The 26,039-nt window shown below is 36.2% G+C and overlaps 4 protein-coding genes and 2 pseudogenes across 5 annotated transcripts; 3 read left to right on the top strand and 3 right to left on the bottom strand.

Moving 5' to 3' along the window:
- Positions 1-339: 339 nt before the first annotated feature.
- LOC143571667 (histone-lysine N-methyltransferase family member SUVH9 pseudogene) lies at positions 340-4,044 on the bottom strand (annotated as a pseudogene). The gene is made up of 2 exons (XR_013142135.1): positions 2,012-4,044; positions 340-669 (listed from the first exon to the last, which is right to left on the bottom strand). The product of XR_013142135.1 is annotated as a histone-lysine N-methyltransferase family member SUVH9 pseudogene (transcript).
- Positions 4,045-6,920: 2,876 nt separating this feature from the next.
- On the bottom strand, positions 6,921-8,899 carry LOC143571674 (uncharacterized). Its single transcript, XM_077057038.1, has 2 exons — positions 8,612-8,899; positions 6,921-7,616 (listed from the first exon to the last, which is right to left on the bottom strand). The coding sequence occupies exons 1-2, from the start codon at positions 8,897-8,899 to the stop codon at positions 7,098-7,100; spliced, it is 807 nt and encodes a 268-aa protein (XP_076913153.1). The 3' UTR covers positions 6,921-7,097.
- Positions 8,900-11,387: 2,488 nt separating this feature from the next.
- Positions 11,388-11,805, top strand: LOC143571663 (cysteine proteinase inhibitor A-like). Its single transcript, XM_077057032.1, has 2 exons — positions 11,388-11,548; positions 11,623-11,805. The coding sequence occupies exons 1-2, from the start codon at positions 11,447-11,449 to the stop codon at positions 11,803-11,805; spliced, it is 285 nt and encodes a 94-aa protein (XP_076913147.1). The 5' UTR covers positions 11,388-11,446.
- A 2,978-nt stretch (positions 11,806-14,783) lies between these two features.
- Positions 14,784-16,522, top strand: LOC143571668 (cytochrome P450 89A2 pseudogene; annotated as a pseudogene).
- Positions 16,523-18,741: 2,219 nt separating this feature from the next.
- On the top strand, positions 18,742-21,743 carry LOC143571675 (uncharacterized). The gene is made up of 4 exons (XM_077057039.1): positions 18,742-18,903; positions 20,535-20,639; positions 20,715-20,771; positions 21,401-21,743. Exons 1-4 carry the CDS (start codon positions 18,742-18,744, stop codon positions 21,731-21,733), a joined length of 657 nt encoding a protein of 218 aa, XP_076913154.1. The 3' UTR covers positions 21,734-21,743.
- Positions 21,744-22,286: 543 nt separating this feature from the next.
- LOC143571664 (NADH dehydrogenase [ubiquinone] 1 alpha subcomplex subunit 13-B-like) lies at positions 22,287-24,145 on the bottom strand. The gene is made up of 3 exons (XM_077057033.1): positions 23,904-24,145; positions 22,652-22,723; positions 22,287-22,570 (listed from the first exon to the last, which is right to left on the bottom strand). Exons 1-3 carry the CDS (start codon positions 24,116-24,118, stop codon positions 22,426-22,428), a joined length of 432 nt encoding a protein of 143 aa, XP_076913148.1. The 5' UTR covers positions 24,119-24,145; the 3' UTR covers positions 22,287-22,425.
- Between the last annotated feature and the right edge of the window lie 1,894 nt (positions 24,146-26,039).

Here is a 26,039-nt window from a genome sequence, read left to right on the forward strand (position 1 = left end):
TATTTATTCTGGTTTGTAAAAAAGAAAACAAGAGGTAATTTCATGTGGGCCACAACCAACTTAAGGTTGTTCCACCAAACTGGTTCTACATTGGATTTTTATTTTTTCTTTTCCTGAAATTGTTTCGTACCAGACCGATAAAAAAAACTCCCCCAAAGGGTATGCAACCTTTTATCATTGCCAATAATCACTTTTTTATTATTTGACATCCGGCATTAAACAAGATAAGAATCCCCAGAAATAGAAATTGTACTCACTAGTCACTATACATAATCCATGGAACATCTATATAATCTAAAATCCAATATGTACAAAGCTATAATATAAATTGAACGGCTTTTAAGTCAGACTAGCAGTCACAAACCTACAACAAAACAATTTATTGAGTCATGGATATCGTCCGTTAATGCATATATCATCAACTGTTTCATACCTGCTAACGCCACTCGATCCCTTTATATTCACTACCAGTGTCAATTGATTATACGCCCTATTAACTTGCATCCAGATTTAAAAAAAAGGTAAATCCACACCAACATCACATGCCACGTGGTGCCGAAGCCTTTCACCGTTTACTTCAATATCTCTACTTAATCAGGGAAACATAAGATGTGATTCTTTTTTAGTGTTGAACTGCAAAATGGATGCCGAGAGATTGTTCTATGCCACCTACAAAAGCAAGAAATTTCATTACATAATTAATATCCACAGGCAAGAACAATGGCGAGTTCCATGAGATATGCAATAAAATGTTTTAAGGGTTACAAAAGGGTTTACAAAAGTAGAAAACGCTAATTAAATTTTACTTATAACTCTTTTGTTAATATTGGGCGCTTCACAGTTCACATACGTTAGTGCCCCGGAGTGTCTCACGCATTTTAGAACAAAATGATTGATTCCTGACAGACTAAGGACGTCGATTTGTATGTCATCATGTTTTATCATAAAGGGAGGTTGCATGATCTAAACTTCACTTGTATGCTTGACTACATGCCCCTATAGATCATTTGTGTTGTATATCAACTTACCTTGCTTGCACATAAGATGTAAAAATGTTTTGATAATCTAAACATGTGGACTCAAGTGCCTATGTGGACACATGAGATATATACATACAGCATCCATCAGGGACCACCCAACCATCACCATATTAAGGTATTTCTAATCCGCTTCTAAAAGCTTCTATACTCAAATACTAAGAAACTATATGCAAACGTAAATATAAAGGGCAAAACACATTATGTCTAGCCACAACTCATTGATCTCCTGCCACTAGCTTATTTCAGCACGCATCATTCAATTTTAAACGTTCTTGCGTGTGTGTGTGTGTGTGTGTGTGAATTCAAAAGAAACACTTACTAGATTTGAGAACACAAGCAGTACGCAAGTGAAGTGGCAAGTAACCCAACGATGTTAAGGCGATACACCAAGACAATTAAAACAAGAAAAAGAAGACAAGGGTACAGCCTAAAGAACAATATATACAATAACTAGAGTGCAATCAAGTGATACATAAACAGAAGATAAAAAATTAAGTGATGCACGCTTATGGAAGTAAGAGAACACATATGGTTTCTACAGCCAGCAAACATAGAAATAGATTCACAACATAAGATGTAATCACAACCCAGAGTTGTCACTAAAAATAGACCACGGATGAAAATAAACTACAGTAATACTAAACAGAAATCTAGATATTTTAATTGTCACAAATGAGATAGTTCTAGTTGTTATTGACTTTAATTGGCCAAAAAGATAAAGCCAAAGTTTTTAGCCTAAAAAACAGGTTGCAATTCTCCCAAAATTTATTTTCAATGCATAAAACCTCCTATATCATTTTACTGTAAAAAGTATCTTATCATTGAAATAATATAACTTTTATAATCATATCTTACATACTAACTATTTAAAAAAAACCTTTTTGAAAAGCATTGGACAAAAGGGTTTCAAATCAACCGAACCCATTTTAACCACTTAACCAACCCGAACCAAGAAGAAAAAATGCAGTTACCTTGGTGCATCATGCATCCATGAACCTACATTCAGCTACATAAAAAGCTACTCCACGTTTATTTAGTTACAAATGGCCAACTTCCCAGTCCATTCGTCAGCCTCTCCATAATCAAGACTAAGTTCCCTCATCGGAGGAATATTCTCCATAGCAAACAACATAAGATGAGGAAATGCATAATTATAATGATCATACAACACCAACTGAACCAAAACATTCGGACACGCGCTATGACTCATGTAACACGCAACATTCCTCATTCTAGAAACATCCATTGCAAAATCAAGAGGCGGTACAGACGGATAAGATGGACGCACATAATCCGAGAATATTTGGGACAAATCTCCCCATTCTGCCCATCTCTCAACAAACCGATTCGGGTAGATCAAACTATCGCCATTCATGCTAAAAAGCTGTGCTTGTTCTCGATTGAGAATAACACCCGTGTATTCGCAAATAAACGAACCCGCTTGAATCAAATCCAATGATCTAACGCCCCAACCTGTTTCCTTTGACCTGAAAACCTCAAACCGGTTCTTAACACCGTTTTGACTGACCCGGTTCCGACAATGAGGGGGACAACGGCAGTGCGGTCCACATTCAAATATTAATGGTTTTCCTCTAACAAGCAGACCACTTTGATCATAAGCAAACTCACCACCATTCTTTTTAGCACAAAAGCACCCGTCTTGACACCCAGAAACACAATTACACCCACCCCCATTCCCGTTCCCCCCAAGATGATACACAAAAGGTGGGAAAACAGATGTTGGTAAATACTCATAAAACATCGGCTCGTGATTATCATCAATGTCATTAAAAAGATACACAGGCATGTTTTCTTTCTTCATCGACATATCCAATGACACATATCCTCTAGGTTTACCCTCTAACTTTCCATTTCTTAAACCCTCCGCATACTTAAGAACCACGCTACCCATTTCCGGTTGATTTTCCATTCTAACGAGCTTAAACTTAATAACACCAAAGCCTGATTTCCCCACTTCAATCCAAGATTCAATAACTTTATACAACCCATCATAAACATAAACCTTACCACTCGGACTCCCTTCATACCGAAATCCACGAACAACGCGCACCTCAATCCCGTAATGCATACTTCTCTCCATCGCAAGGTTTCCGCCTTCTAACCTTTGATGATTAGCTTGTCTCGAATACTTATCCTGCCCGCCATGCCCCGTGTAAATAATAACATCACCCGCATCCTGATCATCTTCATACCCACCCGACACAATAATACTCGTAGCAATCGGATCCCCATTCGAGCTCTGACTAGACGTCAAATAATCAATCCCGGCCTGCGGTAACCCGTGCATTCCCACAACACAAATCTCCATCCTGAAAAAAAATATATCCCCAACATAAACACCCGGGATCGACCCCACAATCCGCTTATCGCGGTTCAACCAAAGTCCTCTATCCTTCATCACAGTCGCGGACCGCAAATCCCCACGCGCACTGCGACTACGACCCGACAAATGCGTGTGCTTCCGCTTCTCATCCTCCATGTTAACCAAAACCCGAAGCGAATCATACATCATCCTTGTCTTCCTAACCACGTGCCGAAAGTACCTCTCGTCTTCGACCCCTAAATTCGTAACCCGAACCAACTCACCCGACCGCTGCTGGTTCTTCCGGCGAGACGAATCGGCAACGGGCGTGGTCTGATTCTCTTCCGGCACCGGCACAATCGCTTGTGCGTCAGAGTCAACACACGCAGCAGCAGCATCAAATTTGTCCGATTGAGCGGAAAACGCGGTGTTAAACATATTGGAAATCCGATTGAATTCGGAAAAAACATGGGTTTCATCATCGGGTTGGGTGTTGAGGTTGAAATTAGGGTTAGGGTTTGTGAAATTGGTGTGAAGATGGTTGAATTGGGGTTCGTCTAAGGGTTCTTCTTTGGGTTCGAGTTTAGGTAAGGTTAGGGTTAGAGCGGTGGTGGGTGGAGTGTCTGTTGGAGGATGAGGAGGTGAATCTGGGTAAAGATTTAGGTCAATAAATAAAGCCATTGTTATTATTATTGACCAGAAGAGAGGTTGAAGAAGAAGATGATGAACAGAATTAATATTACTGGAAATGAAATTTAGGAAAATTATGTCAGAAAATCTGTTTGTTGCTTTTCCATCTGAAGTTTGGCTGTTTGGAGTTGGTTTTGCATCAAAAGCAGCATGTGTGGATCGTCTTTTTCGAAAATGACTTTTGGTATGTGTCAAGGGTAAAAAAGTAACTTTAACTCTTTGTTATTATCGTTACAAAAGAAATTAAATACTACATGTTTTTAAGGCCCTGATAATCCGTCATTATTATTTATTTTTGTTCTTCTTATGAAACTCTAAAATCAACCATCCGCTTCAAATTCATTGTACCAACCACCTCCACCTTCAGATAACCTCATTATCTAATCCAGAGAACTCAGGCCTTCCCAAACCAAACTACTACCATGACTTGAAAATCCTTTTTAATAAGTTAGGTTCTTTTGTTGAATTTAGAGGTGTGTTTGAATTAACATATGTATTTTATAAGCAATGCCCCATGATTGTAGCTATTTATGTTGAAAATCGGATACTTAAAATAATTAATGTTTTATATCCTTGATTTACATGTTTTGATGAAAAATAAGATATGAATATTATGGATGTCAAGAATAAAAAGATGTAAAAGAATAGACAATATGACCATTGCATGGTTCGTGCATTACTACGTTGTTAGCAGTGCACGACCAGTTCAATTCACAAACACCCTAATTTTGGCCCATTCGAACCACGCATGGCATGTACTCAACTGGGTGTGCACGAACAATGCACTCATCATTTTGCCTTAATTCGAGCCTATTCAAAGTCGTTGCCGTTACAACCTAGGGGATATCGAAAATCGAAGGTATCAGAGCGAATTCAGGGGCTACGAAGATGATGTAACAAGGATTGAAGATCTTAATCAGTCGGAAAGCTTGAAGACCGAAGATTGAAGCCAGTGCTTCACGCTTGCTGATCATTCGGTTCTATAAGTTATCGGAACATGATTTGCTTTAGGTTTTGATTGATTTTGTTCACTATGCCCCGCTATATGCTTAGTAATTGCTCAAATACGATTTTGTAAATTTAATTAAAAGGACATGATATTTCAAATATTCCGGTAATAAATGTATAAAGTTTGATGTGATTCTATATCATTTTATAATCCTTTTGGATTGTATGATATATGAAATGATCTAGGTGACACAAGAACCAAACATATAGGACACATATGCCTGTTGGGGTCCTAGAAGAGAAGAGAAACAAAACAAAGAAACATAAATAATTATAATGTTAAGACAAATAATCAAAGGTGAATAAAAAAACCACGACGGTGCATCACAAGACAAAGGTGTTGGGTGGAGTGACAAAAGTGGTCTCACATTGCATGCTTTCATGCACACATGAGTATTATATGTCAAGTTGTCAACCATGATTAAAGACATTCAACCGTACACAACGTTGTCTCCGTTGATGTCTATGCAACTGCGATTAACTGAGACGATAAATTGGACAGTGCTCCTTCACTTAGTCGAATGTAGTGGGGTTTTCTCAATCAGTATACCCTAAATATTTTGTTTAACCATGTAAGGTTTTTGATGACCGGGGTTAATATTATCAAATACGCAAAGATAACAGATGAAATATAAAGAAGTGACGACTTGCAAAATATGTAAAGATAAAAATGATATTACAAAATAAAAATAATTTCTGCTAGCAATACAGATTGCTGCTCGTTTTCTTTATTTCAATGTAAAAGCTATAATTAAAAGGGATATTGGATTTTAATTATCATAACTTTGACTCGTTGTTCAATATCAATCCTAATTTAATAATTTTTTTTGATAGCCTGACTTGCAAACTATTTTCCTCCACTGAACTTTTTCTAACTAAAGTCTTAACATACAGTTAGTTTTTTTGGTGACGTAGATGCTGACATGGCACAAACATTTGTTATTTGTTGAGGTGGCTACTAATGTGACACTCTCATAAACCATAGCCACCTCACCCCCCCCCCCCCCACCATCGCCATATCCACCACCACCAAGTCCCGCCATGCCCACCCCTAATCATGATCTAAAAACCCCATTAGCTACCACTACCAAGTATCATGTGTCCCTTCACGCTAGATAACAAGTTGGCAAGGTGGGTGTACTAGGGAGGAGGTTTAGTGACTCGTTCGTAGCGATGTAGGGTTGCAGACACAGAGGGTAGAGGTGTGTGACGACTGAAGGTGGAGGACCGCAATGTTGGTGGTGGCATTTCGCAATTTTCCGGCAAGACAAGCAGGAACTCTGGTGAAGGTATGTAACTTGGCTTTCGGTCAGTATTGTTCATAATCAAGGGTATGCTAAGGGCATGATAAGGATTAAAGTCGAATTGCGCAGCTTTGGGAGATCCGACAAGTTATTCAAGGGTTCCGACCAAAATTGTTTTTCCGACAAGATTCGAAGTTAGGTGCTTTCAACAAGATTTATATTTCCAGGTTCCTAGAGACCCCATCTATGCATACAAGATGGCAAGGTTCGAAAACAAATAAGAAAAAGAGCTAAAAAGGTTGGGGGTTCTGACATCGGCCGGTGGTGGTGGCGGCTGATGATGGTGGTGGTGGTGGTGGTGGAGGTGAGGTTATGATGGCAGTGCCACATGGGCAGCCACCTCATTAAATTACAAATGTTTGTGACACGTCATTAAAAAACTAACTAGATTAGACCCCAATAATACTAGGCTCAGTAGAGGAAAATAGCTTGCAAGTTGGGACCCCAATAAAAGATAAAGACATGATTTTAAGATGATTTAATAAGGCAATTAGAATGAAGCCAATGAATCTGAAAACATACAATGAGACAATGAGTCTATCATCATTTCCCACTGCCAATCCATAGCCAATATTCTCACTATAACATATCATATTTTTGTTTGGATACACATTAATGTGAAGCATCACTTTCCTGTATAATACTAAATAACAAGAAATCAACTTTGAACCTATTATCTACTTTATTTGTGCATAAAACCGAATAAAGACACTTTCGGGCAAGTATACAAGTTTATAACATTCTAGTCCAAGAACCTAAAAATGGAAATACCGCGATCAACAATCTTAATAATAATGGCATCTCGCTTCTTCTTTCTCCCCGGCCCATTTTACTCATCGATTTCCTCGGTTTTCCATCTTTCTTAGACCAATCATTTCTTCCATCAAGTTCTTCCCAACCACCAAAACTTGAAGATGAACCATTACTTTTGCTATCACCTGCCACCCATGTTTGGTACGCGGTTGCCCTCTTTCTTTTACTTTTTACATATTCTTCTTGTTCGTCTTCTATATCCATGTAACTGGCGGCACGTGGTGGTGGTCGTGGTTGTTGTGACGATGGTCGTTTCGGCTTGCTCTTGGTTTGGCGCCTTTTTTTATACCTCGGTTTACCCCATACAGTTTGAAATAATAATGAGAGTGCTGATTGGCCCATGGGAATGGCTAATGCCATAAGGAAAGCTTTTGGGCCAGATGTTATCAGTAAAGATGAGATTATAGCAGGAAGCATCCACCCATATGATTTGAATGCCTGCACTGATTTTATGTACATTTATTAATTTCTATTCATTTGGAATCATTTTAGATGTGCAAGAAGTTGCTCACTGTTTTGACTTTTTTGAGGTCACTGTTATAACTATCAAGATACTAAATTGAGATGAGTTTGTGGCATAACAAGCTTAAGTTATAGAATATGGCACCATGTTCAAGATTAATACTCTTCCTTTTCTTGAAACTTAAATCACTCACATCAATTACACACTTGGAAACAAGGTTTTTTGACCTTCATAAGTCAACATGCCAACTATGCAGTCGATATCGCCGATATATATATCGGTTATCGGTCCCTTGACGAAATATCGGTCAGAATACCGGTACCGATAATATCAGCGATATTGGACTGATATTTAACCGATATATCACCGATACTCCCGATATCGGTGTTTTAAGTCTTAATTATCAACTTTTAGTGTTCAATGTTAGTGTTTTGAGTCTTAATCAATTCTTACTTGCCACGATTGTTAGTGTTTTGCAATTTGCAAAAGGTTTTGTTAATGGTAGGAGACTATACTGAATTATAAGTGTTAAAATGTTATATATATGAATTTTACATGATATTAAAATTATCGATATCCTACCGATATCTCAATGCGATAACCGATATCTGACCCCGATATCCAATATTTTTCCGCATTGACTGCTTAGCATGCCAAATCGTCTCAAGCTTTCACCCGAAACATAGGATTTCATTTTGCATCATCTAAGAAGTTGGTCCATGTTTGACTTTTTGAAGTCATTGCTATAATAACTATCAAGATTCAAAATTGACATGAATTTGAGACACAATAACCCTCGGAGCGGTTCTAATTTACGAACAATGGTAACAACTCCTAAATTATACTCACATTTTTCTTGAAACCCAAATCATTCACATCAATTTCAAACTTGAAAATTAGATATTTTGACCTTTGAAGTCAACATGACTAATTTTCTAAAACTTACCCCTTAAATTATATAAAAAAATACCTTAAAAATCCACACACCGTCAATGAAGTCTTCAAGTACATCAAGCCACTGATTCGTATCTTCAACATCTTCAAAATCTTCATCGGAGTCAAAATCGTAGTTCCGTGATCGGAAACTTTCAGCATTCGAATCCCACCGGCGATTTTTCGCGTGAATCCGGCGAGGAATAATACGTGGGGGTTTTATTATGAAAGAGGCCGTCGGAGGGAACGCCGGCGGCCATAATTGTTGACTGTGAGGTCTTACCAACAACGCCGGCGATGGTTGTATGCGTGTGAAGGAAACCATGCGATTCCGGTAGGCGGTGGTTTTGTGGGTTTAATGCATTTGGTCTCCGGCGGAAAACATTATCCGGATAATGTAACAACGTTGCTCATTTGCTGTTCACATTTATTTTACTTGCTAATTACATTTATGCCCTCGAATGTTGAAAAGTAATCAGGAATTTTTGTCTTTCTTCTCTTTTTAGGCCAATATATTTAGGGAAAAAAAAAAGAAAGCTACTCACAAGTAACGAGCAATCCAAACGTATAATTAGTGTTGTAAAAATCGTTAGTCAGACAGTGGAGTGGGACTTGCGATTAATCGGAATTAATCGGATTGGACTTTATTGTATCATTTTCAGTTTTATACACACGCACACATATTTGTATTTAATTTTCAGTTTTATATATACACATATACATTTTAGCCGGAATTTGCCGAATCTCATTGAAAACTGCTAAATTTGGCCGGAATCTCGTTGAAAATCGCCAATTTTGGCTGGAACGTTGCCAGAAAACGTGATTAATCTAATTAATCGTGATTTTGGCCGGATTTGACCATTGACTGATTAATTGGCCGACCAGGCCAAAATTAATCAGTGGGGTGGGGACTAGCGATTAACCTTGGATTAATCGACGCATAGTTAGAATTTGTGCAACACTACATACAACTAAAATAAAAGCATACATCAAAACGACAAGCAAAACAAGTATACTACAACCGAAAATTAATAAAGTCAAATTTAAAGAATGATGTATAGCTATTGGCCTAAAGAGTATTAATAAGTTGTGTGATGAGGTTTAAGATAAATATATTTCTAATAAACTTTATTTGAATTATTCTTTTTTATTATTATTATGAGAGATTATAATTAGATTAAATTTCCTTTTATGATTATCAATATATTGTATTTTTGTTGACATGACTAACAATAAACAACAGTTCGAAAATATTAACCCTATTACGTTGACCTTAACACCGATTTGTAGAGAAACTTATGCAAATAAACTATGGGATTCCAATCCGTGTGCTTAAGGTTGAATGAATACTAAGAATATATTATTTGTAAATTGTAACAAGAAACAGGGTTAGGTTCAAATAAGAAGTTTGATTTTTCTAAAAATGCTAGGAAGGAGGGTATTTTAGTCTAATACTTTAATATCAAAACCCACTTAAATTAATTTAAAAAACCCACTTAAATTAAACCCAATTACATCTTCACTCATCTCTTACAACTACCACCACTCCACCGCCCATGCCACCACAACCGTCACCCACCGCCACCACCTCGCTGGAAAAGTCCGAAAAAACACAATGGAAAAATACACTATGAAAAAAAAAACACAATAAAAAACACAATTGTATGACACAATGTAAATAACACAATGGAAAAAACACAATGAAAAATACTATTGTATAACACAAATTTGTAAAACATAATTTGTAAAAAACCCACTAATTTTTTTTTATTTTTATATTACAATATGGTACTCATATAAAAGATAAAAAGACGCTCGTAATTATGATGAATTTGTTTTTCAATAAAAACGTCGTAAAAAAGTTATGGACGTTTTAAAATGATGGGGGAATTTGGCATGTGCCTTGCATGTGAAGAAAGAAAGTCAACAAATGTGTTATTCCTTTTACGCCCTTTACCTTGTGTTCACACTTGATTTCCCCCTAAACTAATCTCAACCCTTCATATTCAAAATCAATGAACAAAAAGTATATTTCCTATTATAACCTAACCCTCGATAAAGATGGATCTATACTCAGTTTTTGAAGGTCCCATGCTAGTTTTAGTTTATTCAAATATCAAAAAACACGTCTCACTATCACATTAAAATTTACTTTGCACATTAAGTTTTAAATTATCTGTAATTTAAAAATAAAATATAATTAGACAATCACAATAATAAGATACAACTTTACCCTTTATAGCATACATCACATTATATTATTATCAAGCTAGACTTAAAAAGGTTATACGTGAAAGTAAATTATAACTTTTAGTTACACGGCATAATCTAGGATAATCCAGACATGTGCGTGTATATACCTTATAAGAGATTTTAACCGTCCATCGCTAATTAACCTGTTCTAGAGTCTTATCCATCTCAGCTAAGGATAAGCAAATTCGGTACCGGCACCGAACCGGTTCCAAAATCGATACCGTCGGTACCGTATCGGTACCAAAGTTTTGAGTTTCGGGATCGGTACGATACCGGTATTACCTGAATTTTAACCTTCAATACCGGTACCGTCCCGATACCAAGAATTTATGATTTTCGGAATTGATATTTTCAGTACCGGTACCGAGATCATCCGTAATCCCAGCCTAAGATAAGAATGCTATATCTTAATTCCTAATCTACTTAATATTTAAAAGTCAAAATCCGTTAACGTCTACCGACTGAATTAAAGATACCCACTTAAGATAATAATCGAACATATACGCTTTTCGATTCTCACTTTCTTCCTTTTAAACCTTATAAATACAACCCATTTCTCTGCTTTCAAAGCACGCTCACTTTTACAAATCACAGCTTTCGATTCGAACCAGTGAAATCAATGGCAACCCTTGGAGGAGTCAGCGAGCCTAAGGTAGCTCAGAACAGCCTCGAGATCGACAGCCTTGCTCAATTCGCCGTCGATGAGCACAACAAGAAGCAGGTATTTTGTAATTTCGATTTTAGGGTTTTGAATTTGGGGGAAATAAAAATTAAAATTAGGGTTTGGATATCTAGAATTCGCTTTTGGAGTTTGGTAAGGTGATCAGCACCAAGGAGCAGGTGGTGGCTGGGACTATGTATTATATTACACTGGAGGCAAGTGATGGTGGTGAGAAGAAAACTTATGAAGCTAAGGTTTGGGTGAAACCATGGTTGAACTTCAAGGAGTTGCAGGCTTTTGAGCTTGTTAATGCTTAGCTTGCTTTCCTATGGTAATGTCTTGTTTGATCTTTTAAAAAACTAATTTTTTGTTTAAATAGATTAATTGTGGCCTAGTGGTAAGAGGCTTGGGTTCTCACTCGAGACTCAATTTCGAATCGCATTTGTGTCATATTTGGGTGGATATTGGCAATGAAGGATTTGAGCTAGGCCTTATGCAAAGTTTGTTAGTTCGAATCCAGAGCCCAACCGAGTTTTTGTCTCATCGTGTGTTACGCCAGAGAGTTATGCTCTTGTGGTGGCACAACGGCTGTCAAGTGGCAGTCGGCGGTATGGTTTCCGAGGGAACGCCCAAGCCAAACTCTGAAACCAGCGTGGACCTGGTTATGACAACATAGTCTGGCCAAAGTGAAACATCTGAGCTCTCCAAATTTGAAGAGTGCTGCCGTCCTAAAAAAAATTGTAGGCTTGTAGCCAATTTAGGTGACTCCCTTTTGACCATTACCCCAAATGGCCAAATCAACCCATGATTTGAAATTTGCATCTTCTTGATTTTATCCTAATATTATTTAATGTTTTTTCAAAAAATGTTATTATCCTTTTGTTTTGAGCAATTAAAAGGGATTATTTTTATGATGTTTTTTTTTTTTTGGATATTTGAAGATCATTTACAAAACCTCTGGTTTTGAAGCTTTTGATTCTTGAACCATTTGATTGATTCTTTATCCGCATAAGGAACACTTGAAATTTCATGCTGATTTGAATTTGTTTTTCTCTTTTCAAATGCAGGTTAGAATGCTGATAATGGGAATAATCTTGAATTTATGCATCTTTTTATATAAGTAATTGCTATGTACTTGTATGAATATTGTGGAAATTTGTCTTAAATATTTAAAATGCCTAGAATCTAATGTGTGTTTTTAAAGTTAAATTAGTTGTATTTATCTTTGTATGTTTGCCGCTTTTACTTTTCGTAAGTGTTTTAGAACGTCTAACTCACAAACCCTTAACCAAGTAAGAACACATTTGTAACACAATAACCTTTCATGTGACTTTGCCAAAATTACCCTTCATGTCGTTATGGCAGTTAATCACCAAACTTAATATTTGCACATTCGGCCCTAGAATCCAAAACGTATTGGCATTCTGGTCTCGTAAATGGAATGATAAAGTGAACAATTGTTATGTCAAAAGATTATTTACCATTGGAATTAGATGTTAAGCACAAATTTTTGAGAATTGGATGTTCACTTTGTACTGGTAAAAACGTCTTAACAAGATATAACTATTTTAACATGTTTTATAGAATGACTTGCATATCTTAAAAGAGTAAATTTCCTGTTTACCAGCCTTATGCAGTCAGACCATTAGCCATTCCTCAACCCTTTATGACAAAATGAAAAGAGACTCCACAAAGATGCTTCCCTTAGAGAAGTGCAAAAACATAAGATATTACAGATCAGCATCCATAGAGAACTAGTTGGATATGTCATATGTTACTGATAATAGCATATGAAATTGATCATAGGTCAACTTGACATAACAATCGAAAACATAGTTATCCACAGTTGCCCCCAGTGATAACCTAGTAGAGGAAATATTGATCCAAATTACATGCCAAGACAAAGGTTTATGAGTTCAATATGAGGTTGTTGGTACGGTTATTAAGAACTGACCGCTACCAAACTATACTCTTGAAAGATTAGGGGCTGTGTGTTCGTTTCATGGAAGCCATAGAAATTTGAAGTAACTGGAGTTTAAATCCCTTAACATGACAAGTTCGCTTGGATATGAAAGAAATTGAAATTTGAAACTAATTCCAATCAAATCACATATTCATTGAAATTCAAGAATCCCTCCACTTTCTAACAAAAAGTTCAAAAAAAATGGTTTGGGCCAAAATAGGTTTTGAGTTAGATCGGTTTTCTGATCGGAACGGGCTCAGGTCAGGGGTGGGTTTTTGTTAGGGACCGGTTTCAGCTCAGGACGAGTTTCAAGTGAGAGAGGGCTTACGATCCGTCCCGACCCGACTCAACTCGTTGTTAGTCAGTCCTAAGGGGATGGAATAGGAAGAGGAGAGTTCCGGTTCAAATTCCAATTCCGATAACAACTTCACCAACCAAACATATTATGTATTTTTCAAAGATTTCATTTCTTTTCTGATTCAAAATCCATTTAAAATTCCTTTAAAAAAATCATGTGAACAAAAAGCCCCTAAGTTTGTGTTGATGGATTATTTGTACTATGACGAAGATAACTTATACCAACCGAAATTGAATTTGCGTCGCTTTTTAAATAAAATATGTACTTTATTTGGGTGTTTACTAACTTATCTTTTGGGTTTAGAGTCTGTGCCATAACGGACGAAACCGGTACTGACCGAAGCGACCAAGGTGGCGTTGCTTCACCACCACCACAAACGACTTTACCACCCTGAGTACACGTTTGAAATATGTTTTTCTCTGGGGAAAATTCCCAAAATGACCTATTAGAGGAGAGTGATTCCCATATTAACCCATCGTTTTGCTTAATTCCAGAAATAATTTGTCCCAATCCAATCGTGGCAATGAAATTTATGTATCGGACGATGAGATTCATCTGCCAATGACATACCGACACATGGCTCTCAAATCTCATATTGATAATGAGATTTAAGGTCAAGTGTCAAATCCTCATTAGACGTTAAATCTCATTGTAAAGATGAGATTAGGATGAGCTAGTTTGGGAATTCTTCAAAAGTGTGTGTCATTTTTGGAATCTATCTCCTCACTTAGGTTACTATATAAATTTTCCATTTTTTTCCATACGCTATATGAATGACGTTTATGAATTTTTTTTTTTTAGTTTACTATCGTTACTGTAACGGAAATACTTGATATCAAACAAATTCGGGTTTGCTAGCTATCATCAAACAGACATTTAAAGCAAAGCTAGATTTTTTTTTGTTTACTTTTTCTTTCTGACCTTCTTCGATGACAAAAAGATAAAGTAGATAACATACACCAGTACGTACACCAATGGAGACATGGCTCATGATCATCGTTTCCCTCTGCATCGCCATCATCAAATCCACACTGAGCAACAACAACAAACTACCCCCAGGTCCATCCTTCATCTACTCCACCTACCACCTCCTACTAACCAACTCCAGCCTCCAATTCGAGCCCATTCTCATAAACCTCAAGTCCACCTACGGACCCATCTTCACTCTCCCATTCGCCTTCCGGACCACCATCTTCGTAGCCTCCCACTCTCTCACCCACCAAATCCTCATCCAAAACGGCGCCGTCTTCTCTGACCGCCCTAAATCACTCGCTATGACCAACATCTCCTCCGCTTCCTACGGTCCTACGTGGCGTATCCTCCGCCGGAACCTTGCCACCCAGATCATGCACCCGACACGTGTCAAATCCTACTCGTGGGTTCGTAACCGGGTGCTTCGAATGCTAATTGATCGTCTTCAAGAAAGTCAACGGAGTGATGGGGTCAAAGTGGTTGACCATTTTCAGTATGCTATGTTTTGTTTGCTGGTGGTCATGTGTTTTGGTCCTTTTGGTAACAAGGTTGACGAAATTAAAGTCAACGAGATTGCCAAAGTGCAACGGGATATGCTGATTAAAGTCGGGTCGGGTCGGTTTGCGGTTCTCACGCTTTTTCCGAAATTGGGGAAGGTGTTGTTTAGGAATCGGTGGAAGGAGTTTGAGAAATTGCGGAGTGATAGAGACGATGTCTTGATTCCGCTTATCGAGTCTCGGATTGGGTGGGTGGATTTAGGGACTCGATTAGGGGGTGAAGAGATCGTGGCGTATGTTGACACGTTGGTGAATCTACGGCTTCCGGAAGAAGAAGGGGGTAATAATGGAAATGGCGGAAGGTTGACTCGTAGTGACATGGCGAGTATGTGTAGCGAGTTTCTTAACGCGGGTACGGATACCACGTCCACTGCGTTGCAGTGGATCATGGCTAATCTGGTGAAGCATCCTCGTATTCAGAGTAAGCTTTATGATGAGATAGTTGCGGTGGTTGGACCAACGCCATCGCCTCCACAAAAAGGGGTGGAGGCGGGTAGCGGTTATAAACGAAGAGGATATACAGAAAATGCCGTATCTGAAATCGGTGGTTTTGGAGGGGTTGAGGAGGCACCCTCCGGGGCATTTTGTGTTGCCCCATCGGGTCATGAAAGATGTAGAGGTGCAAGGGTACATGATCCCGCAGGGCGCCATTATTAATTTCATGGTGGGTGAGATGGGTTTGGACCCGAAGGTTTGGGATGAGCCCATGGAGTTTAAACCAGAGCGCTTTTTGGTGAATGATGGTTTGTTTGATCTAACGGGAAGTAAAGGGATAAAGATGTTGCCTTTTGGAGCGGGAAGAAGGATTTGTCCTGGTTCTGATATGGCTATGCTTCATTTGGAATATTTTGTTGCTAATTTGATTTGGTATTTTAGTTGGACTGAGCCTGATGGTTATCATGTTGATCTTTCTGAAAAGGTTGAGTTCACCGTTGTTATGAAGAATCCTTTAAGAGTAAAAGTTTCTTCTCGGGCTGCAGAATAAACTTCCTAAGTCAATATATACATATACAATAGTTATTATGATTGTGTCAAGTGCCACTTTGAGTTTCCCCGAACACTTCAGTAGAAAACCGTAAACCAAACATTCTGGTCCCAATGAAGTGTTTGCAGGATCTCTAAGTGAGACTTGACGTTTCCCTTTATTTGTATTCGTGTATAGTCATTTGTTATATTTTCATTTCATCGTCACTTATGCATGTCTAGTTCAGATTCCAATTCATGCATAGACATACATATGATTCCCTGTGTGAGGTACATTTATAATCATGTAATAATGTTTCAGTCAAAACATGATAGTAGCAACTTTAGTTAGCATTACTTTAACTGAATTTAATCTAAGAATTTTCGTGGATTAAAGATAAAATTGTTGCAAAATGGACAGTTTAATGAGTTGGAACACATAAGATAACATATCTAATTATCTATATGCCATTTCCTGTGTGTACATTGACCACATAAGATGCATGTTTTTTGTTCTAATTGTAATGAGTTGATGGTTCTACTTGTTTAATATTAGCACAACCCAAAAACAGTTTGATTAATTAAATTAGTTTAAAAAGGGTTAACCCAAACATAAGCCGTTTAATAAAAACGGGTAAGATATAAGAAAACCCAAAACTTGACTATTTGTCTTTTATTTCAAGTGGTGAATGGAGTTGCCACCTTTATGCAAAAGTGTTCTTACGTTCAAAATTTGGATTTTATGATACATTTGTGAAATATCTATCCGAGTTTCAAACGCTTACCTTATAACAGTAAACCATAAGGGGTGCGGTTAGCCTTATATAAGGCAAGGGCTTAGTAATGTTGTTTTTTAAATGATGTGTTTGTTGTTCCTTGTAAGCTATAAGAAATGGATCAAATGCTTTGGTAACTCAAATAGGAAGTCTTAACAATTGATACTAATGTTGTTTTAAATGATCAGTATGTTGTTTCGGGATATAATGTCAATCTTTTGTCAATTTACTAGCCAGCAAGCTAAAGATAATAATTTGTCTGTAACTCTTAATGACGAAATTGTTTTATCGAGACTCACTCGCAAAGAAAACACTGGTCACTGTAGTCAAATAGATGAGCTATATCCATCCGTGACAATTCTAAGTTTTTATAGCCGTGCTTTAATTGTTTTGATCAAATAAATTTTTGACATTCTAGGTAGAACATCCTGCTAATCAAGTCTTAAGCACATTAAAAGTTTAAAACATGATATAAGTTTAAAGATCATAAATGAGTATACTTTGTGATGTGTTTCATAAGGCCAAACAACACCGTCAACATTCCCCTACCATTATAAGACACTTTAGGTTGAGGAATTAGTCCATCTTGATGTTTGGGGCCTACAAAGTGAAACTAGTGTCATTAACAATTAACAACACGTATATTTTAAAATAATATATGTTTTTAACCAATTTAACTTTTCTATAAGCTACGTTCGTTAACTTAAAAAGAAAACCGAGAGTTCTGTTTATTTTTTTTTTCTTTTGGACATGTCATAAATTCTGGTGTAGTAACGAACCGATTTTGGCTATATTATGACAAAAATTCTAGTATAATATTACACTACATACTTAAATTCTTAATATTTTAGAATTGAATTAGATATACACACACACTAGGTTTTATTCTCCGTATTACGGGATTGATTTACATTATTCGTTTCTAATATTTATATATTTTTTTGTATACGGGGTTGGTTTACATTATTCGTTTCTAATATTTATATATATATTTTTTGTATTTTAATTTTATTTATTGTAAGAAAACTAATAATATACTTATGGTTTGATGATGAAAGAGTTTCACAATTAAATGAGATGTTATAAACCGGTTTAAAAGTTCGTTGGGTTTGATGAAACCCATGACCCACTTATTTTCTTTTTTTTGCTATTTAAATTGTTTCTTAATTATAAATAATATTTTTTTTGTAAAAAAAAAATCAGATGCTAATTTTTAGTAAATCTCTATTTTATAGGATTTTCATATAAAATATTTGGTAAGATTAGTTTTTAATCTGATAAGATGCTATAACCCGTTTAAAGGCCATATGGGTTTGGTGAGTCTTATACTCGTAAATTCGGATCAAATACATAAGTACCTCTATTTACAAATAAAGCAATTTAGTGATTTAGGAGTATGTTTTAAAGATTTTGCTTGTATATATTTAAGATACAAAATTGTTCAAGATCATATTAATACTAAGACAAATATAAAAATAGATAAATTGATTAAACACATAAAAGTTAGAGAAAGATATTTCATTTATTATCCTACTAGAAGAATATCCAAGTTAGTATTTTCTCCTCCAACTACCAATTGCAACAGGTACAGAGAAGACATGTGAAGGCATGGTGAAGATTACGATGGGGAATTAGGGTGGGAGTCGAAGGAGAATAAAAATAAAATGAAAAGAGGAAAGACAGAAGAAGAGAATTTAGAAGTATTTGGTTGGGATGTGATGTTATTAATACTGGATCATCTGGACGCACGCAGCTTGGCACTATCGCTCATCGTCTCTCGCACCTGGTACCGTCTCGCTTCTGCTGACGCTCTCTGGTCTAAAAAGGTACTCTCTCTCGCGCCTTTTTATGCCAATTTTGTTGATACGTTATATCCAATTCTTGTAATTAATTGATTTGGGGTAAGTCGGGTTTTGGCCAATTTTGAATTAGAGTAACACTAATTGCTTCATTTTTTGTTGTCCAAGTTAATTGTAACATATATCGGAAAAGCAAGGTGCACACTTATTTCGATAGTAATATAATTTAACCCTATTGGTGCGTAGGGGCGCCCTAAGTAAAGGGGGAGGGGGTTCGGGGCAGCGCCCCAGGGTCCAAAGGGCTAAGCCCCATATTTCTAAAACACACGGTTAGAAATTTAATTGTTATTTAAAAAAAAACACAATAGAAATTAAATTTCATATGTTTTATTGTCACAAATTTTGAAATTCAACTCCCCAGCCCTAAATAAATCTACCACTTGATCATACGACTATTTTGACCGGTTCATCAAAACTCTCTCAATCTCCACAAGGCCGGCCCTAGGGGGCTGGGTGGTCGACCACCCTTGGCCCGACACCCCGCTAGGCCTGATTTTTTTTAATTTATATATATTTTTATGTAAACAATATGTGGTGGCGTTGCATAGCCGAAAGACAAGGGTACATGCACCAATCGACCGGTGTGCCGATGGTTGAGGGTTATGTGCCTTATGTCCAAGGCTTGATGCAAAACTACTATCGAGCCGGGGGTCTCATCTGAAGCAGTCTCTCTATTCCTACAGGGTAGAGGTAAGGCTGTCTACATCTTACCCCCCTTAGACCCTACCATAGTTTTGCTATTGGTGGGATATACCAAGTACGAGGATGATGATGATGATGATGATGATGATGATGATGATGAATGTAAACAATATGTAATTTAAATGTTTAAACTCAATTACTCAACTACTAACTTGGTGTAGTGTAGTGGCAATTGCGTATGACTTTCAATCAAAAGGTTGTGGTTCTAGTCTCACTTGAGACATAATTTTTTTTTTTTTGCACAACCCAAATCTTAACCAACAAAGCTCATTTAAAAATTTAAATGTTGGCCAAAAAAAAAAAAACTTTTACTTAAGGCCCGAATTTTTTTAACGCATCTCGGAGATGGCCCTGAATCTCCATACCGACTCTTGCACTTAATCTGAGTTTTATCCGGTCAAAACATTTGGGAACCAACAAATAGTTTTGATTTGAAAGTGTTTCACGACTCTCAGATTTTCCTAAGATATACAATTTGCATAAATCCCCCAACAATTTTGTTGTAGCATAATAATAATTATGCTACAGTTAAATGCAATGGAGTAATTACGGCTACTCTAATTCAAAGTTATAGCGTAATAATAATTACTCTAATGTTAAATTTAATGTAATTACTCTAATGCTTCTTACACTTCTGATTCAGATTACTATAGTGTGTTTTGTTATTTTATTTTTGGGGTGTTGAACTCTTGAAGTTGTTAACTTAATAAAATTTGACTCGTATGTGCCATGTAGTCTCATAAGACCTTAAGAGTTGTGATCAAGATCTTAACAACAATGTTTCCTATTCATGTTCCTTGAAACAAAACAAGTGTCTCAGTAGTCTGTTTAGTATTGTTTAATCATCAATTACGCACGATGTTCTATGGCTAATGAAATGATTTGATTGTTGGCAGTGCGAAGAGTTATGGGCTGGAAAAGCACATATACCTCGTATGTCCCAAATCAAGGGGCTGTCGAAGTTGGCTGCTTACTCCTTATCTATTATGGATGGAAAACGTGTAAATTTTCCTCTTTGTTCTTAGCTTTCAGTTCTGTGAGTTTTTGTTTTATATATTTCAAATTTTTTATTTCAGAGCCGAATCTTGAAGGAAGATCTATGGGATCACTCGTGGGAGTTTCACTTCAAAAAGGCAAGTCCTTTATTGTATCCTTATGATCCTTTTGTTCACAGTGCTGTAAACGAGCTGAGAGTTAGCCAGGTTGTGCTCAGGTTTAGCTCGTTAATCTTAACGAGCTGACATGTTGAGCTTGACTCCTAAGAACGCTCAAGCCAACTCGTTTATTTTTTTAAAATTATTTTTACACATTGTTATACATGAAAGAAAAAAATTATTTTAACTTTCATGTAATGCATAATTAATAACCTACAAAATATATAATTTATATATGTTAAAATATGGGTTAATACTTTTGGAGTAAAACTTCTATATAAAAATTTGGACTTTAATTTAAACGAACAAACGAGCCAGCTAAACGAGCCTAAAAAGCCAAAATTGCCTTGGCTTGGGCTCGGCTCATTTACAAACTAGCCGCTTTCTAGAGAACTGCGTGTAGAAAGGAGCCCGCCCGGTTAGGTTGACACTCAATAATCTATATTTTTTACTAATACAGTTAGGGGGTTATAGGCATTAATAATAATAGACTTAGGGTGTCCAACTCGTCTGACGCCAATCATTTTTATTTGACATGTAAGATAAAACATGACTGAAATCGTTTCATTACAATCAAAAGATGAAATTAGTGACTGTATTACCTTCAGTCGGCCCCAGGATACTGGCTAAACTTGGATCCGTACTGGAATGGGGCAGGCCCACTAATGAGACGCTATTTTCACCCAGACGGGAGTCAAACAGCTGACCCTGATGACAAGGTGTGGGGGGGCCACGAATGCTGTTACACCGTAGTCACAAGTGTGTTGGGAGATGGGAAGATTAGGGAGCATTATGTGAGGATCAGCCGATGGCCCCAGATGTCGATCGTGAGGAAACATGATTGGGGTTGGAAAATGTCAAACCACCTTTACAGTTATTCAAGTGTTCCAGATGCTGCTGATAAGGAAGGTGGCACTGGTCCTTGTTTTTTGGCATGCTGAGAAGGGCATGTGGGTTTGTTTGAAACCAGTTTGGTTTTTGGTGATTTCAGCAGTAGTCTTGGGTTTAAGTTAACTAGTAGTGGGATTTTAATAAAGTTTGATGCTAGTTACTATGGTTTGTATGGTGTGTTATCAGATCTATATTATGTTTTGTTGCAAATAATGTTTTATTTGTTAATAAATGTATATGCAAGTTTATCCAAAACAGTAGGGTAGATCAGTGTTTATATTTTAGTTTGTATCCAAATAATGTAGTGAATCTCTATTAACGAGCAAGTATTCCATGAGCGATGTGACATCGCTCACCAAAAGCTTCAAGTTAAAACTTTATATTTTTACTTGAACCATCATAGGTTGAAGCTTCAAACACCAATATTGATTGGGTTCATGAGTCTAAACTAGGTTGAGTATGCTACATTATTTTGTGAAGAATAAAATGATCATCCCCAAGTAGTAATGAAAAATGAAATAGGATCATATCAGCCGTCATGACAGACTGTTGCAAAGTGTTAACAAATTGAAAGTAAATCAATAGAGAAAAAACCTCATTTGGTGCCACAACACAAAAGGGCAACCAACTGTTTATCAAACATCTGAAAGTACCACAAACTGATTGGGCTTTATTTCACAAGTACACCATCCCTTGCGATACAATTGTGAATCGACACAAACTTAACTACCCGGTCATAGCTTTACCAGACCTCAGGTCGCAGCTCACCCGTTGCAGGAGGCATCCACCTTCCAGAATGATACACGCTCTCTCCAACTTTCCACCCTGGCACATCTTTCATTATGCGGGCCTCTTCATCCAAATACTTCCTCCATTCTTTCACAAATCTAAAACACAGATTCAACCAAATTATTTTCCAAATATGAAAAGGAAACCATAAAGACCAAGGCATTTGTGCTTTTTATTACCTTTCATCCTCTTCTGCTTGAAGCATGGGCAAGATAGCCCTCCGGGCAGCATACTTTTCCTCCTTTATTGCCCTAAACCACACAGATTCACGGTAAACAGTTATTATAGTTACTATAAAATTTCAATTTGAAATTATACATAGGGATTCAAATTTTAACTTATATTCAGATAGAAGAAAACTATTCAGGTTTACAAACAACAAATGATATGGGTGTGTTGCCCTCAAAACAGAGCAAATTTTAAATCCTAGAGCCAGATCATTTTTAGAGCTGTTACAACCGTTGCTTCAAAGTCAATGACCTTCTTAGCAAAGAAAGTCAAAGTTAACACCATTCACTGCTTGTGAGCTAAGAAAAAGTTAATATTATAACAAGTGGGAAACAAACGGTTAAAAGCTTGTGGGAATGAATGGTTTTTGAGTTTAATAAAACACTTCATGGTGTTCTTGATTGCAACCAGTTTAAGTTTGCTACTAGTGTGCTGGTGAGCGGCAACCATGTATTCGCCAATGTCAAAAGCATGATGCAATTAGATGATTTCAAGAAGAACCAAGTTATGTAATTGTGATACTTTTACATATTAATGTCAACTGGATGCGTAAGTCTTTAGAACGTAATACTCATATCAAAATCCCATTGTTGGCTTGTTGATAAGTTTAATGTTTACCTAATATCATTCTACTCGCTCGTTTTTTGCAGCTGCTACTTGCCAACACGTCTCAACTATAGGTGATTTGGATGGTTTATTATTTCAGGTTCCCGAAAAAGATGTCAAATGATAACAGTAGGCTCGCACTCATCAACCTAATCTGGTGATGTGCAAATGAAAACGAACAACAATTTTCAAACTACCAAATGCGTACACAAGAAATAAGTATTACCTAAATTCCTAGTTATCCCGAGACCGATTATAAGCCACGATATTGAACACAATTCAAATACAGTTCATATTTCAATTCCCCCACCCATATTGCTAGCTTAATCGAAAATGTGCAGTTAGTTTGCAACAGTCACTGACAGTATCACTATGCAGACCAACAAATCATGAAATGAAGGTTTCGCTTTCAACAGTCATAACAGATCTCACAAATTATATGATTCATTTCAGTCAGACTGATTAATATTACTTACGTTAAATCGGAAATTGAATTAAACATAAAAAATGTTTTATAAAAAGCTAAGCTAGGGTTTGTGAAATGAGAGAAGAGTTATTAGTGAAATGGGAGAAGAGGAGGTATCATTTATTTATTACCTCCGGATCTTATTGCCCTTGCCGACCTGGTACATGCCCCAGGAGAAAGTGCCAAAAGCGGCCAGGAATATGGCGACGGCGCTGGGACCTTTGGAGGGGATCCGGCGGGCGTAGCGGACGGGAGCAAAGCCGCCGGGAGGAGGACCGTCTTGGAGGAGAGGCATGTCTTTGACGCTGGCCATCCCTGGCTTCTTCCTTATCGCTGCTTCCGTCATCGTTCACGATCAGATTTCGATTATCTTTCTTTCTTTCTTTGATATTTACAGGAGCCAACCAAAACGAAGGTCAGGTCAGGTCAGGTGGATTGTATCTAACTTGCGCGGATGTGTAAAGTCCCCTATATTATCTACCATAAAATAAATGGTAACACTTTAATATACTATTTTACTATATATTTCAAATACTATTTTACTATATATTTCAAAATACTTGGTGAATTTCAAAAATCAAATGAAAATTGTTTTGGGTTTTTTGTGGAAGTTAAATTTGATTTTATGGGTCAAAAGTTGGTAAATAGATTGTTTGGTACAAGTTAACTACATTTATGTCAAAGTTTGCTACGTGTCAAAAATGAAAATTTTAAGTATTTTTAAAAGTTTGAGAATGCAAAATAGATTTATCATCAAATTTGTTATGGGTTTCAAAGTATTGACTTTAAAATGTCAAAAGTATGAAAGTTAGAATTTTAAACATGATTTAGGTTTCAAGTTTATTTTTAAGGGCATTTTTTAAAATAATCAAAAGGTTCGGGATTTGGCAAATTAATTATTTTTCTCCCAACTATTAAAATTTAAGAAAAGATTGCAAACACTTTTGACATGTCACCCCCATGCTTATCAATGCTTCTAACTTTTATCAAATTTGAAATATTTATGTCAACGTTAATTTTTCCTTCAATGATGATCAGAACGTTGTATGGGAAGCATGTCATGCAAAACTATGCTTAAATGAAACAAAATATTCACAAAATTGAATGGGTTAACATATTAATTTTTATGTTGTCATTATGACAAAGTCGAGAAGCCCTCTGAAACTTATCAAAATATTTTTTATGATATAGCTAAGAAAAACATAGTTCTTGAAGAACATCCATTGCTACAATTTAATATCCTACTTTCCTTTGATGGGTGGTAAATTGATAAATATATCAATAAAGGTAACGCCTCTTTTGTATTTAGGCTGAGTGGTTAGAACTGCTATCGTATGAAAAGTCTTATTTTCAAAATTGGTTCATGACCAAAATTATTTCAATTATACATATATAACATTGAGAATGAATTTTTCAATAGAAAGAAGCATTCTCGGGTACGATTTTGCACGGACATTTTTTTTATTAAGCTCATTTAAAAAAAATTATTTTGTGATATAAATAAAATAAATTTATGTACACATTTTATAGATACAAGCATAGATGTAATACATTTTTTTTCATAGACGCTATGTAATTATTTGTTTTACTTATAATTTTATAATTTGAATTATCCCGAGTGTAACACGGACTCTAAAACTAGTGTGTGTGTGTGTGTATATATATATATAGGGTTAGGTTAGAATAAAAACCCACTTGATCGAGTTGTGAAAACTCTAGAATCTCATTCTCAACCAAATGTTTTTAATTAAAGTTTGAATCTTGTGGTTCACAATGAAAGTGAATAAAAAATGTAAATATAAATTTAACTTTTTCTTTCTCTTGAAAATATACATAAATATTAGTAAAAAATGTTAAAAAATAGCAAAACATTTTTATTTTTTAATTTTCGATGTTTTGTATTAAATGTTACAACATATATTACGTGTGTGAAAAAAACAAAAAAAATGATATTACATAGAGTTTTCACGGGTTTTCATAACTCAAATGGGTTTTCATTATATACTTTGACTATATATATATATATATATATATATATGGGAGAGTTATCCTAAAAATAAGTAGTTTCCTAGGAAGAGTATGAATAAATCATAGCCATTGGATCATGTTAATCAATGGTTGAGATTTAAAATTACCAAAAAACCGACATAGTTTTCTAGAATTATTCTTTTACCATATGTTTTAATGCCAAATGTCAAAAATCTATTGATTCTTACCATTATGCATAATATACTCTTTATTCTTTTGAACCCTTTTCTACATATATT

This window comes from Bidens hawaiensis, unplaced genomic scaffold (genome assembly GCF_021521415.1).
Source record: "Bidens hawaiensis isolate Kalapana, Puna unplaced genomic scaffold, B.hawaiensis_p1.1 tig00025458_1, whole genome shotgun sequence".
Taxonomy (NCBI): Eukaryota; Viridiplantae; Streptophyta; class Magnoliopsida; order Asterales; family Asteraceae; genus Bidens; species Bidens hawaiensis.

What these genes read in the sequence shown, in the direction of transcription:
- LOC143571674 (XM_077057038.1), bottom strand. Translation starts at nt 8,899, where the DNA reads ATGGTTTCCTTCACACGCATACAACCATCGCCGGCGTTGTTGGTAAGA. An exon ending in ACGGTGTGTGGATTTTTAAG is followed by an intron (nt 7,617 to 8,611) that starts GTATTTTTTTAT and finishes AAATCAGTGCAG; the next exon opens with GCATTCAAATCATATGGGTG.
- LOC143571664 (XM_077057033.1), bottom strand. Translation starts at nt 24,118, where the DNA reads ATGACGGAAGCAGCGATAAGGAAGAAGCCAGGGATGGCCAGCGTCAAA. An exon ending in AAGGGCAATAAGATCCGGAG is followed by an intron (nt 22,724 to 23,903) that starts GTAATAAATAAA and finishes TGTGTGGTTTAG; the next exon opens with GGCAATAAAGGAGGAAAAGT. An exon ending in CAAGCAGAAGAGGATGAAAG is followed by an intron (nt 22,571 to 22,651) that starts GTAATAAAAAGC and finishes TCTGTGTTTTAG; the next exon opens with ATTTGTGAAAGAATGGAGGA.
- LOC143571663 (XM_077057032.1), top strand. Translation starts at nt 11,447, where the DNA reads ATGGCAACCCTTGGAGGAGTCAGCGAGCCTAAGGTAGCTCAGAACAGC. An exon ending in ATGAGCACAACAAGAAGCAG is followed by an intron (nt 11,549 to 11,622) that starts GTATTTTGTAAT and finishes TTGGATATCTAG; the next exon opens with AATTCGCTTTTGGAGTTTGG.
- LOC143571675 (XM_077057039.1), top strand. Translation starts at nt 18,742, where the DNA reads ATGAAAAGAGGAAAGACAGAAGAAGAGAATTTAGAAGTATTTGGTTGG. An exon ending in CTATTATGGATGGAAAACGT is followed by an intron (nt 20,640 to 20,714) that starts GTAAATTTTCCT and finishes TTTTTATTTCAG; the next exon opens with AGCCGAATCTTGAAGGAAGA. An exon ending in GGGAGTTTCACTTCAAAAAG is followed by an intron (nt 20,772 to 21,400) that starts GCAAGTCCTTTA and finishes TATTACCTTCAG; the next exon opens with TCGGCCCCAGGATACTGGCT.